Source organism: Hyla sarda, chromosome 6 (genome assembly GCF_029499605.1).
Source record: "Hyla sarda isolate aHylSar1 chromosome 6, aHylSar1.hap1, whole genome shotgun sequence".
NCBI classification, from domain to species: domain Eukaryota; kingdom Metazoa; phylum Chordata; class Amphibia; order Anura; family Hylidae; genus Hyla; species Hyla sarda.
In genome coordinates this window covers 210,214,307-210,232,506 of record NC_079194.1, presented here as the reverse complement: position 1 = coordinate 210,232,506, position 18,200 = coordinate 210,214,307, and the positions used below count along the sequence as shown (strand labels likewise).

Genomic DNA, 18,200 nt, shown 5'->3' with positions numbered 1-18,200 from the left:
TTGTCACTGCACAAGCACCCTAAACCCTAGACCAGGGGTCTCAAACTCCCGGCCCGCGGGCCATTTGCGGCCCATGGAACGAAAGTTTGTGGGCCGCACCAGGTATGTGTAATTTGTGTTGCCAGATGCCCGGGGCATGCAGTTCCCGGCAGGTAACTTCTTCAGGCATTTAACCCTGCTTCGGGCAAGCAGCGCTAAATGCCGGAAGACTTCACTTACCCCGCTCTCCTCCTCCAGGTCTCCGGTTGGCCGGCCGGCCCGAGTCTGATGAGGGACGTCGTGCATGTGACGTCCCTCCGCAGACCCGCACAGGAGGACGTCAGTGACGTCACTCGTCAGGCTGTCAACAGAGAGGAGAAGCACAGCGCAGGACAGGTAAGTGTGTCTATGTGTGTGTGCACGTGTGGATGTGTCTGTCTGTGTGTCTGTGAGAGGGGGGGGGGGGTGACGACAATGCTACCTAATGTGGGGAACCTGCTACCTACCTAATGTGGGGAACCTGCTGCCTACCTAATGTGGGGAACCTGCTGCCTACCTAATGTGGGGAACCTGCTGCCTACCTAATGTGGGGAACCTGCTGCCTACCTAATGTGGGGAACCCCCAGAAGTAGCACCCCCATCATCCATCTGCTCATGCTATTACCACACGGGGGTAGGGGGAATGGGGGGGTTGCTGGTGGATGATGAGGGGCATTATATGTAAGGGACGCATGTGGCTCAGCCTCATCCAGCTGCTACCTCCAGTGGCCCCCAGATAATTTCAGTTTGAGACCCCTCCCCTAGACGTATACACCGATCAGATGACATTCAAGTGAAAGCAATTAAATTGATTGTACCATGACGATGGGATAGATAAGGCATAGAGTGAACAGTCACTTCTTGATGATGACGTTTTGAAAAAAATAAGCAAGAGAGCAACCCTGACAAGAGCCAAATAGTGATGGATAGACAACTGATGAGTCAGAGCATCTCTAAATATACAGGTCATGAGAGGTCTTCCCAATAGGGCTGAAACGATTATTTGATTTTATTGTTAATACTCGATAACAAGATTAGTTGTTGACGAATCTCGTTATTGAATAATCAGCTGATTTGTTGGAAAGGAAACGTGTGGGCGCTGGCAGTCATGAGGCTGCTGTGGGTAGGAGCAGGCGGTCAGGTGCTATGCCTGCAGGTCCCGCAAATCCTGCAACGCCGCAGCCTCTTAAGTGAAGTCCCTGAGTGATGAACCTAGACTTTCAGTCCCACCCTCCACTGACCCACTGCTCACCAATCACGCACTGGTGCTCTGCTCTCCTAAAAAACTAAATAAAAAATTTACATATTTGATATTGCCACTTGGGTAACAGTCTAAATTATTAAAATAAAATGTTAATGATCCTGTACAGTAACCGTCGTAAATGTAAAAGGAAAAAAAAAAAAAAATGCTGCTTTTTGGTCACATCCCATACTAGAAACTGTTTTAATATGGCCATTGTTGTTCAAGTATAATCAGTTAAACCCCTTTTTTGCCATTTTTGGTGTTTTTTCCGATTAATCGGAGGCCGGGCAGGCTGAGAGTTGTAGTTTTGCAACAGCTGGAGACGCACGGTTTGGAAAACACTGCATTAAGTTAAACAGTGACACAGACAGGGGTGTCCAAGGCTACATTGGGGAGCAAAGGCTAGCCCATTCGGTATGATACCACAGAGGAGCTGCACAAGGTATTAGGGGATTAATAGCCACAGACCAGAGTGCCCATGCTGACCCCTCTTTATTTCTTGAATGCACCTACAATGGGCACAGAGCCATCAGAACTGGACCATGACACAAAACTGGGGCCTGATCCGATAAATCTTACAAATTATATAGATAAAAAGATAAGTGAACATGTGTGTATGGGAAAAACAAAAACACAGCTACGGTATGTCGATGGGAAAACACTGTAAATGGCATCAGGGATCCTTCTTCAGGACATATTCCTACCTGGGATGATATCATTGATGTGCAGAAGGAGAGTGCTTTCCACACTAGCAAAGCTACACAGCTGGATTCCATTGTACCGACCATCCCAATTTCCAATCGGATTGTCCTAAGAAAAGAAATAAGAAATATTTCCAATCATCCAATGCAAGGCAATGATCACAAACTGCAGGCTCATAGTGTGAGGAGAAGAATACCTACTGCTGGGATGGACTATCTGGACTGCTCACTCCGTACCTCAGTGTATCGGCAGCTACGCTGGTTACATTCTCGCCACTGCTGCTTCTAAACAAGAAGACTTTCTAAACTGCTCATTTTGGGTCAACCACATTTCCGTCACACCACCTAGAATAAACATCTCCACCGGGGGCCAGGAGTCACGTCACACCAACGGAGCTATATTTTGTAGACAAACTGGGCAACTGAAATAGCTCCTGTCTTCAAAGCCATAGCCCAAAGTTACAAAAATATCAAAACGGTTGTGGAAAAAAACAACAAAACGTTCACAGTATAATGTACGTTAACATACACATGCAGGTTTTCTGTAGCAGATTTTGTTTTACAACTTCAAATCCGCAGTGGATCCTGTCTGTGTGTATGCACCCTTAGGGTAGGGTCACACCTGCCATATTTTGCTGCTGCGTATTTTCATACCCATTGAATCAATGGGTAGCAAAATATGCAGCTGATTCTGCTACTTATTGACTTCAATGGGTAGGAAAATACGCAAATATGCAGCAAAATATGGCAGGTGTGACCCTACTCTAAAAGAAATCTGTCAGCAGGTCCTAGTGGTCAAAGCTGCCCACAGGTGAACTGGGGAAATAGTTTAAAGGGGCACTCCACTGGAAAAAAAAAATTTACAGAAAGTTAAACAGACTTGTAAGTTACGTCTAATAATTTTTTTTAATTCTTCCAGCACTTATCAGCTGCTGTGTGATAAGTAACAGTTAGCTCTTTCCTTTTTTGAATTGACCACAGTGCTCTCTGCTGACACCTCTGTTCATTTTAGGAACTGTCCGAAGCAGGATAGGTTTTCTATGAGGATTTGTTCCTATTCTGGACAGTTCCTGACATGGACAGAGGTGTCAGCAGAGAGCACTGTGGTTAGAAAGAAAGGAAATGGATCATACAGCTGCTAATAAGTACTGGAAGGATTAAGATTTTTTAATAGAAGTAATTTACAAATCTGTTTAACTTTCTGGCACCAGTTGTCAGGATTCGGCAGGCTGGAGGTGGATCCTCTGTGTCAGAGAGGGATTGGCGTGGGCCGTACCGGTGGACCGGTTCTAAGTTGCTACTGGTATTCACCAGAGCCCGCCGCAAAGCGGGATGGTCTTGCAGCGGTGGTAGCAACCAGGTCCAGTTTTTCACAGGAGTACCCCTTTAAATCCTGATCATACAGGTTGCACAAACTAATAAAAATATCTTGCAGCGTCTCAGGAGGTTGATTCCTTATGCAAAGTGCACTTAGCACTTCCCCAAGTGACAGCATTGGCATTCAATCGAGATGTAAGACGACAGTCTTTTCATTCATGCAAACATATTCCTGATTTTAGGTATGTTATAACCCAGTGTTTTCCAAACAGTGTCTCCAGCTGTTGCAAAACTTCAACTCCCAGCATGCCCGGACAGACAAGGGCATGCTGGGAATTGTAGTTTTGCAACAGCTGAAGGTACACTGTTTGGAAAACACTGTTATAACCTCTCTTTCTAACCTAGCAGTTTACAGGGACCATGACTGCTGATAGAATGGAAGGAATAAATAAAAAGTGTAAGAAACAAATAAAAATAAAAAAACGGTCTGGAGGTGTCCATAACAACCAATCACAGCTCAGCTTTCATCAGAGCTTGTTAAGATAAGAAAGCTGAGCTGTAATTGGTTGTAGTGTGATGTATTGGACCGGTGCCTAGGCGGGTCAGCCTACCGGAGGACAGGAGTGATACCAGCGGCACCAGTGCAGAATCGGGAGGTAAGTCACAGTTTATTATTTTCATTGTAGCAGCTCAGAAGGAAGAACAAAACATTTTGCTGGATAATTTAAAGAGAAGGTCAAAAATGCAAAGTCTTCCTAGTGACATTTGTTTGTTCTGCTGTCAGGTTGTCTAGCTAGCAAAATGTGGAAGGAAAAAGAAAAAATGTACACCTACCATATCTACTCCAACAAAATATCCAAGGCTCTCTTTCCCAGGTAGCACGTCACAGAAAATAACTGTTCCAAATTCCATACCCTCCCCGATCTTCAGAGACACTCGCGAGTTAATCTCCAGAGGAGGGATTTCTGTTGGGTTGGCTTCTACTGGAGACGCATAGTCACTTTCTAGTTCATCGTCATCTTCCTCACACAGTTCTAGTTTGTCAAGGGCCACAAACACACCACATTCTTCATCACAACGGAATAGCTGCTTTCCCTGGTACGATCCTTCTGTAAATCCCTGACCGCGGCCATCTTCCTGATGGGTGCGAAAAGTGATAAATAAAAGTTATATAATCATTAGAGCTATAGCACCTGACTCTTCCGTGGTGCTTTAAAGGGGTACTTGGCTGCTCAGCGTTTGGAACAAACTGTTCCGAACACTGGAGCCGGCACCGGGAGCTCGTGATGTCATAGTACTGGCCCCTCATGATGTCACCCCCTCAATGCAAGTCTATGGGAGGAGGCGTGACAGCCGTCACGCCCCCTCCAATAGACTTGCATTGAGGGGGCAGGACATGATGTTATGAGGGGGCGGGACTATGACGTCACGAGCTCCCAACGCCGGCTCCAGCGTTCGGAACAGTTTGTTCCAAACGCTGAGCAGCCGAGTACCCGTTTAAACCCTAAAACAGTGTGCCCCTCTGAAATGTACTGATCGTACAGCATAAGGCCCCTTTCACACTATAGTTATGCTCCTGTAAAAACTTCCGTCATGAACTACCGTCAGAAAGTCCATAAAACGGCAGTCAAACAATCCCATTAATGTGAATGGGATTTTTTGATCACCCTTTAGCATCAGTTCTGTCCCGTTATGACTAACGTCCGTTACTTTTGATGGTGCAAATAACGCTGCATGCACTAATTTTTGTGGAATAACAGACATAAAAAATGTAACATTGAAGTCTATGGCTGATGGATGTCCACAAAGAACATCCATTAGCCCCTGTTATTTTTACCTTGCGTTATAATCCGTTATTGCTACTGAGCATGCTCAGTACAGCATCACAACCAGAAGGGGTTAAAACGGACATAAAATAACGGACTTTAACGGTGCATGACAGATGAAATAATGGGTGATAACGGATGGAACATGTCCGTTATTTTGACAGAATGCCTTTTAAAATAATGAAGCACTCAGACTGATCCCTCCAAGGAACAGCCCAGGATAAAAGCGGCGCACAAGACTTCAAGGTAAAATGGTTTATTTACCCGGCATGCAACGCCTTTCGCTGGACAACCAGCTTCATCAGGCTATGCCTGATGAAGCTGGTTGTCCAGTGAAACGCGTTGCATGCCGGGTAAATAAACCATTTTACCTTGAAGTCTTGTGCGCCGCTTTTATCCTGTGCTGTTCCTTGGAGGGATCTGTCTGAGTGCTTCACCTGTGTTGCCAGGAGCGGCTGCCGATCTTCGCCCGTTGAGGGTTATTCCACGCTTTTACCATAGTTGTACTTGGTTGCAATACAACTATACTCGGTGAGCATTTTTGCTTTTTCCCATCTCCTCTTCATAATACGGTATCACACTAGGAGCGCTCTCCTTGTCTATATTTTTTTAAATAATGGACATTGGCCATCCGTTAGCATCTGTTTTGTTCAGTTATTTTGTCTATTTTTGACCTCTTTAGCAGAAAAACGGCTGTCAAAATGCAGGAATATGACGGTAGTGTGAAAGAAGCCCAAGTAATAGGTCCAAATTTACTTTGTAATAATGCTACAGGGTTAAAGAGATTGTTCCTGGTTAGTAAAACAATGCCACACCTGTCCATGAGATGTATCTAGCATTGCAGCTCAGCTCCAGGTGCAAAACTACACACAACCTGTGGGCAGTAGAGTCAATTTTTCTGAAAGAAAGCAGCTAGAGATGAGTGAAGTTACAGTGATTCGATTCATCACAAACTTCTCGGCTCAGCAGTTGCTGACTTTAGCCTGCATAAATGAGTTCAGCCTTCAGGTGCTCCAGTGGGCTGGAGACTCTCTCCTAGGACTGTATCCACCTTTTCCAGCCCACCGGAGCAGAACTCATTTATGCAGGCTAAAGTCAGCAACTGCCGAGCCGAGAAGTTCGTGACAAATCGAATAAAAACAGCCATGATTTTTAGAAATCTGTACAATTCCTTTAAAGGTAGGGTCACACGTAGCATATACACAGCGTATTTACCGCTGTGCATCAGAAAATACATTGCATATTCTGCTATGAGCATTGGAGGAGGGCCTGTGCATCACAGTTATGTCGGCACGCTGGGCCCGCCACCAAAGCTTACTGCACACACAGAGCTGCCGGTGTAGTGCCATATTTTGTGTTTTGCCATGGAATGTGTTACATGACTCAGCACTTTCCAGTGCTGGACTAAGGCTGCTTAATGGGCTGACACGCGAACACCTGCCCTCTACCACTGGTTCTTGGGGGGTATGTGCGCGTGTCACGTGAACACTTATACTGTGTGAGCAGCAGGTATTGTAAAACACAATTGTAGCCAGAGCTGCACTGTGAAATATGTCCAGCAGCGCTGCCACTTGGCCCCGAGATCTACTCAGAGGGATACAGTTCATTCATTCCCCGCTATGGGGATCGTGCTTGCGGGGAGGGGGGGGAGCTGTAAGCTCTGCTCCTCCCCCGCAAGAGTGATCCCCATAGCAGGGAATGAATGCTGTGGGAGCCAAACACACAGTGAAGAGAACAGTGTTACACACACAGAATAGGTGGTCACATGACATGCGCACCCCCCCCCTACAGTCAGCAGCCTTAGTCCAGCACTGGAAAGTACCAAGTCACTACATACTTAGAGTAGAAGCAAGAAAGAAATGAGACTGCACAGGCTGTTTAACGCTAAACTGCCCTTCTTCAAGCCGGTACACCAGCTTGAAGAAGCACAGTTTAGCGTGAAACAGCCTGTTCCGATTTGCCACTGCCTCCAAACCCGCCTGCACCCTTAGATGACTTAATAAAACGGCGTTGGATGGTGAGTGCAGTCTCATTTCTTTCTTGCTTCTAAGTTGTCATAGTCTTGTTGTGGACGATGCACCTCCGGAACCAACTTCATTTCCTGAGACCCCAGTACTTTCCTTTACCTGGAATTTATATACCCTAGTCTTGCTAGTGCCGGGCCACGGCTTCTTTTAGTCTATACAAGGATGAGTAGAAATGAACAATGAAAAGGTTGTGACACTTGAATGAAGACAACTTAAAGAGTTGATCAGCATAGGGGGCTCACAGGGTGTCTGATTCCCACCAATCTGATCTAAATGATGGGCTATCCCTTTTAAAAAGCCTAGATAACCTCGTTTATAAGGAGTTAAAAGTAAAACAAAAATTGAAACTTACCAATAATTCTACCCCAAAGAAAATTCCAGTGACAGGTCTATCTGGCAACAATGGTCCTCTATACCGCACAACGCCAGGGTAGTGGCCATCTCCTGGTCTCAGGAAAACCCTTACTGCGGACCCAGTCTCAATTTGCAAGGCTCTGGAAAGCCGGGCTTTATTTTTGAATAGACTATAGCGCTCCTCACAGTTTGTAATGGCTAGAAGCAATTCAGTCAGCTTTTCCGTAATCTCAATGACATCTTTGTCATCCACAAAGATCAGGGTATGGGTCTGATCCAAGATTTTCAGGGCAAACTGCACTTTTTTGCTCTTGGATGGGATGCTTCTGCTGTGTGCAGCCCGCTCCTGCACAAACTGTCCAATGCTCCCCCGAGGAACCTTAATCTGTTTTTGGGTCTGTTTGTCCTGCAAGCTGCACTCCTGGATCAGTAGGTAAAAAATCCGTTCTTCCCAGTAGGAGGAGCTGCTTTTCTCTTGACCCCAGAGATTGGAACTCATTGTGACAAGGCAGGATTCAATGAAAGGGTTAAGAAGTTCCGTGGCTCAGATCATCTTATATATCCAATACTGTAATGCCACCAAATCCATGATCCAAGGAGATAAATGAGTGACCAGTCTAGAAGAAGCATTAACACAGGAAGAGAGAATTAGAAAGCCGATAATGCATGTTTGCAATAGTTTTAAAGCAAGTGAACATTAGTCATTGACCTATGATATTTCCCATCTGTTCGTACCATATGTAGGGATACACTAAATAACCACTTAAAGGGGTATTCCATGGAAAAACTTTTTTTTTTTTCATATCAACTGGCTCCAGAAAGTTAAACAGATTTGTAAATTATACAACAAAAGCGTGCACTCACCGCCGGTAAACTGCTGCAGGCCCAAGGTCCGGGATCACCACGGCATAGACGGAGACGGTAAGGGGCGCTCAGAGGCTACGCCGGCTGTTTCGGACATAGGAACGTCCTTCTTCCGGCCTCCTGGAGGCCGGAAGAAGGACGTTCCTACGTCCGAAACAGCCGGCGTAGCCTCTGAGCGCCCCTTACCGTCTCCGTCTATGCCGTGGTGATCCCGGACCTTGGGCCTGCAGCAGTTTACCGGCGGTGAGTGCGCGCTTTTCTCTTTTGTTGTATATATTGATACTTCATCTAGTGTGTGCACCCCGCAGGTGCTGCCTATTGATTGTATCGGGTCCGGACGCTCCCAGTGACTACCTCGCGGTATTGTATGTTTGCATCTATCTGCTTAGCTAGATGGTGTGCTCTCTCCTTCTAGTATTGCCTAAGATTTGTAAATTACTTCTATTTAAATCTTAATCCTACCATTACCTATCAACTGCTGAAGTTTAGTTGTTCTTTTCTGTCTGACAACAGTGCTCTCTGCTGACACCAAGTCTCAGGAACTGTCCAGAGTAGCAGCAAATCTCCATAGCAAACATCTCCTGCTCTGGACAGTTACTGAGACACACAGTTACTGAGATGTCAGCAGAGAGCACTGTTGTCAGACAGAAAAGAACAACTCAACTTCAGGAGCTGATATGTACTGGTAGGATTACAATTTTTAAATAGAAGTAATTTACAAACTTGTTTAACTTTCTGGAGCCAATTGATATGATTTTTTTTTTTTTTCCCCCATGGAATACCCCTTTAACTCTAAAAATAAAATATATGATCACCTAATAAAGAGGCAGGTGACATACAGGGGTAGGGTAAGTCTGAATGATCAACAATATGGTTTCCATTACAGTGCTTATCACTCATGATGGTAAATAGGTTTTGTATTCAGCAATACAGAAGTACGGAGCTGCGGTACTATATGATCAGTAACATGAGCCATTCAGGATTCTGTGAGAGCTGGATGACAATCCTCCAGGAAACTGGAATGGCAATTTCTTTGGCTGTTACCCAGCAATGCATTGAATTCAAAGGAAATATTTTAAAGTGTACCTTTTCGTTAACAATTTTTTTTTATTTAATGCAGATAATACCATTATATGTATATTTGTAATAAACATTGGTTAAAAAAATGTGTATATTTTTGTACTTACAGCTATTGTCTGTGTATCTATGTGAGGAGTCCAAATACAGGAAGTATGGGTGGACAAGCAGGGCGCCGTGCACTGAGGACAAGCGGGGCTCCGTGCACTGAGGACAAGCGGGGCTCCGTGCACTGAGGACAAGCGGGGCTCCGTGCACTGAGGACAAGCGGGGGATGATTGACAAGCCACGAGCCTGCACAGAGCCCTGCTTGTCCTGCCCTCACTTCCTGTATTTGGTCTCCTCACAGGGACACACAGGCAATAGTTGCAGAGACAGCATTTTTTTCACCCCAAAATATACAAATTTTTTAATTAATGCATATTACAAATATACATATAATAGTATTATCTACATTATACCAAAAGTTTTTGTTAACACAGGGATGTGGAAATTGTATCGCCTGACGCCCGGAACATGCAGTTCCAGGAGCCAGGCAGGTGAATTCTTCAGGCATTTAGCCCTGCTTCGGGCTTGCAGAGCTAAACGGCTGGGGAATTCACATATAACGGGGCAATCATTCTCGCCCTGTCATTAAACTCCTATAGACTGCAGCAGTATGCTGCAAAGGGAGAATTAGAGAAGGGGGGAATATAATGGCACAGGGTGTGATAAAAGGGGGGGGGGGGGTGAACTGGCACAGGATGATAGCAGCTTTTCTAATACCGGTACTACATTGTGCATTGTCGACGAGCACCGCGATGCATACAATTGGCAGTATAGCAAGGAGTGTATAATTGTTTAAATGGGAGCCCTACCTAATGGGGGTCATTTCTATCTGCGGAAATATATATTTGAGGCCCTATTTACATACTAGTGGAGCTCTACATGCCTGCCTACCTGATGAGGGGACGTACCTACCAGAAGGAGGGGGGGGGGGGAGACTACCTATTTATTTATTGGGGCGGACTTTCTTATCAGGGGCCCTATCCACCTAACGGGGTGACATACTGGTCTGCCTATTAATTTTCTATTAATTAAGATCCTATTAACAGACTATTTTGGTTAAAACAATTTGATGTACCAGGACAAGTGGATCGTCGTGAGGGACTAGTAGATTGTGCTTCGTTTTAGCCCCTTGGACAAGTAGTTTTTCGTTTTTTTTTTTTATTTCCACACCCCTGTAACACCAGGTACACTTTAAAGCAAAACAGAACAGGGTGACAAGGACTTCTATTTACCAGTATTATTTTAATATTCATCTATATATCAGTGTGGTTCATGACTAATGATAAGATTGTATCAGAAGCATTGCTTTACATGGTAGCGCAGGCCTACAGGAAATAAAGACCACAGGGTTATATAAAGAAAAAGAACTGTAAATTTAGCAACAGTCACGTGATGCACTTCACGGCTGTATTTACCAGGAATTCCCCTAAGCATGTAACCAATTTCACTAAATGGCAGAATCACACCATACGCTCAGCTTCCCCCCACTAACTACAAAATGTCACCAGATTAAAGCATTTGCCAAATGGCCACAAAACCCAGATCTCCGGCGCTATAACTAAAAAAGACTTGGATCACCATCAAAGATCAGTCCAGCTGATCTATGGGATCTGTGTATTGCGGCAATGATTTGGAGTTGTTACAGTATACTATACAACAGTGGTCTCAAACGTGGCCCTCCAGATGAAGCAAAACTTCAACTCCCAGCATGCCGGGAGTTGAAGTTTTGCATCATCTGGAGGGCCACGGTTTGAGGCCACTGCTATACAGTATTTAGTCCACATTTTGGTTTGTATTTAATTTTTTAATTTTTTTTTGCCAAAACCAGGAGTGGATCCAAAACAGAAAAAAGTGCAAAAACTGTGTGTTATATTTTTTTCACTCAGTTTTTGGCTACAAATGCCGACCAAAATACTATGTGTAAACCTAGCCTCTCTTTTTATAGGAATTACTTTTGGGTTACATGAATTGCAGACGTTTTATTAAAGAGGTTATCCAGCATAAGGCGAATTTTAGTAGGTACCTGGCAGGCAGTAATGGACATGCTTAGGAAGGATCTGCGCTTGTCTTGGGGCTAAATGACTATGTTGTGAGATTACCATAACACTGTGGCTAGCTTTTTGTGAACTGGTATTTCCTGTTTGACTTTTTTTGACTACAAATCCCACAATTCCATTTTCCTCCCTCCCACACATCAGCCACCCCACCCATTGAAACATAAATGAGTTGCACCCATTCAAAAGACCTGTGGTTTTCAATCAGAGTGCCTACAGCTGTTGCATTAGTTGCTGATTGATCACTCCACCCATTGAAGCAGACAGGCTCCCCGTCATCAGCTGACTAGTGAGTCAGGTCTTGGCCGCATTGCAAGCTGGGAAAAATCTGAGACAACAGTCATTTTGTATGCTGTTAAAAATAAATATTGGGGTGAAAATCACAGAAGAATTGTGAGAAAACCATCACACACAGGTACAGACACTATATTATGAACTACACTAACTTTACAGCCCCTGTAGCACAGTCAAATAAAAATCCCTGGAATATCCCTTTAACTTTTCTTTATGTCACAGGGGACAGAAAGAATATAAAAAAAAAAAAAAAAAAATTTAAAAAAAAGATTTTCTTTTCCATTTAGTTTTATGTGAATTATGGTATAAATAATATTAGACTATAGGGGCAGCTCACTTATTTTCTACTCACGGGGTCAAACGAAGGGACTAGTTTTGCCCCATGCAGCAAAAAAAAGAAATGTGTCACCCCTAGCAACCAATCACAGCTCAGCTTTCATTATGCAAGCTGCTTTGGTAGAATAAAGGATGCACTGTGGTTGGTTGCCAGGAGCAACAAAGGCCTCATTCATTTTTAGGCCTCCAAGACCTGTGCATTTTGAATGGTCTAAACATCACCCTCCTTGTCACAGACGCAGCCCCACTACATTATCGCCTGACGCGCGGGACATGCAGTTCCATGTGCCGGGCAGGTGAATTTCTAGGACATTTAGCCCTGCTTCAGGCTAGTAGAGGCAGGCAGACAGACAACCTGGCGGTGCTTAGGGTGTATGTAGCGGGCTTCTGACTCAAGCTTGCTCCATACCCAGTGGCCCCCAAGCTGTTTTCAGTAGTTGGGTGCCACCGCTAATAACCCAGCATGCGGCGATCGCCGTGACCGGCTACTAAAGGAGATATCCGGTACAGGCTATTCCTATTCCATCCTGCCCGGGCCGCAAAAAAAAAGAGAAAACAAACTTTCACTTACCTTCTTACATTCCCCCGGAGCTCCAAAACAGCTGATCGGTCGGCCTGGGCTGTCTACTTCCTACTTCCCTTAGCCCGGGACGTCACACAGTGCTCCAGCCCATCACCGGCCAAGGCGGGACATTGCTGTGGCCGGTAATAGGCTGGAGCGCTTTGTGACGCCCCAGGCTAAGGGAAGTAGTAAGTAGACAGCCCGGTTGATCGATCAGCTGTTGCGGAGCTCCGGGGGAACGTAGGAAGGTAAGTGAAAGTTTATTTTTTCTTTTTTTACAGCCCAGGCAGGACGGAATAGAAAAAGTCTGTACTGGACATCTCCTTTAACATTTTAGATCACCACTGTAAAAGTTGACAGTGGAGTCTAAACGAACCTTTTAACCATCCGTGGTGGTCTAGTGGGGTGGATCATCCCCCTGCAGTGCAATCGCTGGGGGGGGCCCACAATGGAGGTAGCCAGAGCCATGGATCTGTATTTGATTGAGCAGGCTCAACCAAATGAGCACAGATCAATGGAGTTCAATAGTACTGCATTGATCAAATAATTTCCTATTTTAATATTTCACATCCTACCCATTTCATGTTCATCCCCCTTAATATGGTGCTGGGGCGCAGGTCCCCGGACGCCTGTTGGTCTGCACCAGATCCTGTTCTCCGTCAAGCAGTCCCGGTATCTTCTCTGTGCTTCCTTCTTCAGGACCTTCTCACTCACTGGCCGAGAGAGGACACCGCTAAGGCCAGTGATTGGCTGAACAGAGAGGTCCTGCAGCCAGCTGCTTGTCACGGAAGAAAGAAGCACAGAGAAGACACCGAGATCACTCAAAGGAGAACGCGATCTGCAGCAGAACAACAGGGGACCAGGCTAGATAGGCATCAGGGTTTTTTATGCCTCCTCCACACCCCAGCACCATATTACACACGGGTAAGGTAGGGGGACGCCAGACACACATAGGGGTCGGGTGCGAGGTAGTGGACAGACAGACACCCACTGAAGTCTGGTCTGGGGCCGGGCTGCCTATGAAGGAATTGTGAGTGGCTAATATCAGTATTCTATTGTGTTTGCAATAAACTGTGCAGTCCTAATCCCAAATGGTCAAAACTTTTGACATTTTTTTTTTTTCTTTTTAAATAACAGGTACCCTTAAATTGAATGATAACTTGTAATGGTTGGTTTCCCTTCTGATGGCACTGCAGGAAAATGAAAGTCTTACTGTCAGGTTTGTGTTAAGGCTGCGTTCACACGGCCGTCTAAACCCGTCCCGTTCTCCTCCCGTCAAAAATAAAGACGGAATTTTAAAAAAAAATGGACAATAATGGATACAACGGATGTTACCCGTTTGGATCCGTTATTATTCAGTAAATAAACTGAAAACATTTATTTTGTTCTGAGCATGCTCAGAAATAAAAACAGATTGAAAAAACGGATTGAAAAAACGGATGACATTAAAGGCTCATCCGTTTTCCATAGACTTCAATGTTAAATTTACTGTATTCGTTTCTCCTTCCTGTTTTTTGTTTTTTTTTGATGGAAGAAAAAATACTGCATATGCTGTTTTTCCTGCCGTCAAAAAAACGGAAATGAGTGCAGATGGGTACAAACGGATGTAAACGGATTGTAAAAAAAAAATCCCATTGACATGAATAAGATTTTTTTCAAACTGTTGTTAATCCGTTTACAGCCTGCAAGAACGGAACCGAAACGGGGATAAAAAAAAAGCGGGGACAGACGGCCGTGTGAAAGCACCCTGATGGAGTAGTTTAATATATCGAAACTTATCCCCTATCAGCAAGGACTCTCTGCGATCTCCAGTCCGGCGCCCCGGCTCTCTGCATGAATGCAGTTTGTTGACCACGGCAAGAAGAGATGGCCGACACGCCCCTCCATGCATCTCTAAGGAGAGCCAGAGATACCCGAATGTTGTCGACCATCGCTTCTTGCCGTGGTCGACAAACTGCATTCATGTAGAGGCGGGGCCCTGGACTGGAGATCACAGGAGAAGTCCCTGCGGGTAGGGGATACGTTTTGTTATACTGCATAACTCCTTTAAGAGACCTTTTATTAAGACACTAGTGTTCAAAGTAGGTAAACATTAAAAGCTTTTACAAAATTCCATTGGTCCACTGATTACCAAAGGATGTTTGGAAACACCATGTTTGAATTTTTGTTTTTCTAACCAAATGTATACAAGTGACACAGCCCATAAACAATACAAGTGAATAGACAAATACAGGATGTTACAACAATTCCTTTACACTATATTTACCATTGTTTTGGCTGATAGTATGTGAGGCTGCAGGTTCCGTCACTTCTCAGTCTCAATGATTTATCATGTTCCCAGCTACAAATAAAAGGAAAAGATTTTTTGTTATCATTGACAAATAGCTGACTATAGAGAAGCTGTCAGGGAGAAATACAGTGCATGGATTGATTAAATATCATAATTCAGCAGAAAACAGGAAAGTGAACACCGTTCAGATGTTTAATGTTATCCCCCATCTATAGGATAGGGGATATCTAGCTGATCAGTGGGGGTCTGACCCTTGGGACCCTCATCCATTACGACAACGGAGGCCTCTAGTCCCCCCGAGTGAAGGGAACTTCTGCATGCATGCTCCACATCCATTCTGTTCACTATCTTTGAAACTTTTTAACATAGCTGGATTCAGCACTAGGCAATGTCCTGAAGTCCCAAAGAGAATGAATGGAGTGTTAACCGCACATGCTCACTGACGCTCCATTCACTCGAAGGGCAAAGTGATCCAAGGCTATTAAAAATAATTCCTGAAGGAAATCTTTAGACATAAATGGGAGCCTAGTATAAAAATAGCTAAAAGGGGTATTACGGGCAAAAACATTTTATCCCCTATCCAAAGGATAGGGCCCACTGCTGAGACCCCCACAATCTCCCTGCAGCACCCGCATTCTATACAGGTGCTGAATTTCCAGTTTTGGAAACCTCCGGGTTTCCCGGACTGGGGACGTGACATCACGCCACGCCCCCTCCATTCATGTCTACGAGAGGGGGTATCAGCAGCAGGCCCCTCGCTATCAGAAATCTTATGCCCTATCCTTTAGATAGGGGATAAAATGTTTTGCCGGGAATACCCCTTTAATGTGGCATTGATAGCCCATAATGGATAGTGGATTACCGGATGATCACAGAAACTCTCTATAATTTACATGGAGATTTAGGCAACAGCTTACAATAACTTTATTGGCCCAGGTTTATCAAACTGTGCGAGAGAAAAAATGGAGAGATTTTCCCTCAACAACCAATCACAGCTCAGCTTTCACTTTACCACAGCTTGCTAGCTGAGCTGTGATTGGTTGCTGTGGGGAAATCTCTCCACTTTTTCTCTCACACAGTTTGATAAACCTGGGCCCCTTTCACACTACAGGTATCATCCTGTAAAAAAAACTCTGTTATTACTCCCGGCAAAAAGTCCTGAAAACGGCATGTCCGTTTTTACTAATGACAGTTATTTTTGCTGGCACAAAAGACGGTGCATGAACTTAATTTTGGTCCGGCAAAAAAAAAAAAATGGTGAAAAAAACAGACGTTAAAATTTAACATTGAAGTCTATAGGAACAGGATGTTAAAAAAAAGAAAAACATTCGTTATCAGTTATTGTCAGGTTTTTTTAACATCCTTTTTTTTTACTGAGCATGCTCAGTACAGCTTTAGAAAAAAAAGGGTTAAAAACCTGCTAAAAAAATTGTAACTGTTAATAACGGATGATAACAAATTAACAATATCAGGTTTTAACCCCTTAAGGACTCAGCGTTTTTCCGTTTTTGCATTTTCATTTTTTCCTCATCACCTTCTAAAAATCATAACGCTTTCAATTTTGCACCTAAAAATCCATATTATGGCTTATTTTTTGCGCTACCAATTCTACTTTGCAGTGACATTAGTCATTTTACCAAGAAATCCACGGCAAAACAGAAAAAAAAAATCATTGTGCGACAAAATTGAAGAAAAATTTCATTTTGTAATTCTTGGGGGCTTCCGTTTCTACGCAGTGCATTTTTTGGTCAAAATAACACCTTATCATTATTCTGTAGGTCCATACGGTTAAAATGATACCCTACTTTGATTTTGTCGCACTTCTGAAAAAAATCATAACTACATGCAGGAAAATGTATATGTTTAAAATTGTCATTTTCTGACCCCTTTAACTTTTTTATTTTTCCGCGTACGGGCCGGTATGAGGGCTAATTTTTTGCGCCGTGTTCTGGAGTTTTTATCGGTACCATTTTTGTGTTGATCAGACTTTTTGATCGCTTTTTATTCATTTTTTTATGATATAAAAAGTGACCAAAAATACGCTATTTTGGACTTTGGAATTTTTTTGCGCATACGCCATTGGCCATGCAGTTAAATTAATTATATAATTTTATAGTTTGGACATTTACGCACGCGGCGATACCACATATGTTTATTTTTATTTACACAGTTTTTTTTATGGGAAAAGGGGGGTGATTCAAACTTTTATTAGGGAAGGGGTTAAATGACCTTTGTTAATTTTTGTTTTTCACTTTTTTTTGCAGTGTTATAGCTCCCATAGGGACCTATAACACTGCACACACTGATCTCCTATGCTGATCCCTGCAGAGCCATAGCTCTGCACGGATCAGCGAGATAGGGGCTCGATTGCTGAAGCCTGTAGCTGAGGCTTGGAGCAATCAAACCCCAATCGGACACCGCAAAGACAGGTAAGGAGACCTGTCCCAGCTGATAGGAACATCGCGATTTTATCGCGATATCCCGATCATCCCGACTGAGCTGCCGGGAATTGTTTACTTTAGTTTTCAGACGTGGCGATCAACTTTGATCGCCGCGTCTGAAGGGTTAAAAGCGCGCGGCACAACGATCGGTGCCGCACGCTGTTAGCCCAGGGTCCGGCTATCGTTAGCAGCCGGGACCAACCCGGTGTGATGCGGGGTCACGGCGTGACCCCGTTTTTCACATCAGGACCGGGCTCAGGGCGTACAGGTACACCCTGAGTCCTTAAGAGGTTAAGAAAAAGAAAACGTTTAAAATAACAGATGATGATCATCAGTTATCGTCAGTTATTACCAGTTATTGCATCCGTTTCCTTTTTCATCCGTTATTGTAAAATAACGGCAGTAAGGCTTCTTTCACACTATAGAATTGTCCATTTTAAAGATCTATTAAAAACGGGCATTAAAGAATCCCATTATAGTCTTTGGGATTTTTACATTATCCGTTATAACCCGTCATAGCCAGATATTAATAACGGACGCAATTTTAAAACGGAAGAAAGTGAAGAGAGAAATAATGCATGCACTACTTCTTCCGTTCTTTCTCCCATCACAAAATAATGTCCGTTATTAATATCTGGCTATGACGGGTTATAACGGATAATGTAAAAATCCCAAAGACTATAATGGGATTTTGTAATGGCCGTTTAATGGCCAATTTTAAGGATTTTCATAATGGAACATTATAACG

At 43.9% G+C, this 18,200-nt stretch overlaps 1 protein-coding gene across 3 annotated transcripts in view; it reads right to left on the bottom strand.

Annotated features, from left to right (window-relative positions):
• Positions 1-18,200, bottom strand: part of CYLD (CYLD lysine 63 deubiquitinase) — a 73,496-nt gene that overhangs the window by 53,616 nt on the left and 1,680 nt on the right. For all 3 annotated transcript variants that reach the window (XM_056526363.1, XM_056526362.1, XM_056526364.1), the window contains 4 exons: positions 14,988-15,062; positions 7,485-8,103; positions 4,114-4,416; positions 1,966-2,071 (listed from right to left, as the gene is read on the bottom strand). In XM_056526363.1, coding sequence (XP_056382338.1) covers positions 1,966-2,071; positions 4,114-4,416; positions 7,485-7,985 — 910 coding nt within the window. In that variant the 5' untranslated portion in view covers positions 7,986-8,103; positions 14,988-15,062. The remainder of the gene's footprint in view (positions 1-1,965; positions 2,072-4,113; positions 4,417-7,484; positions 8,104-14,987; positions 15,063-18,200) is intronic.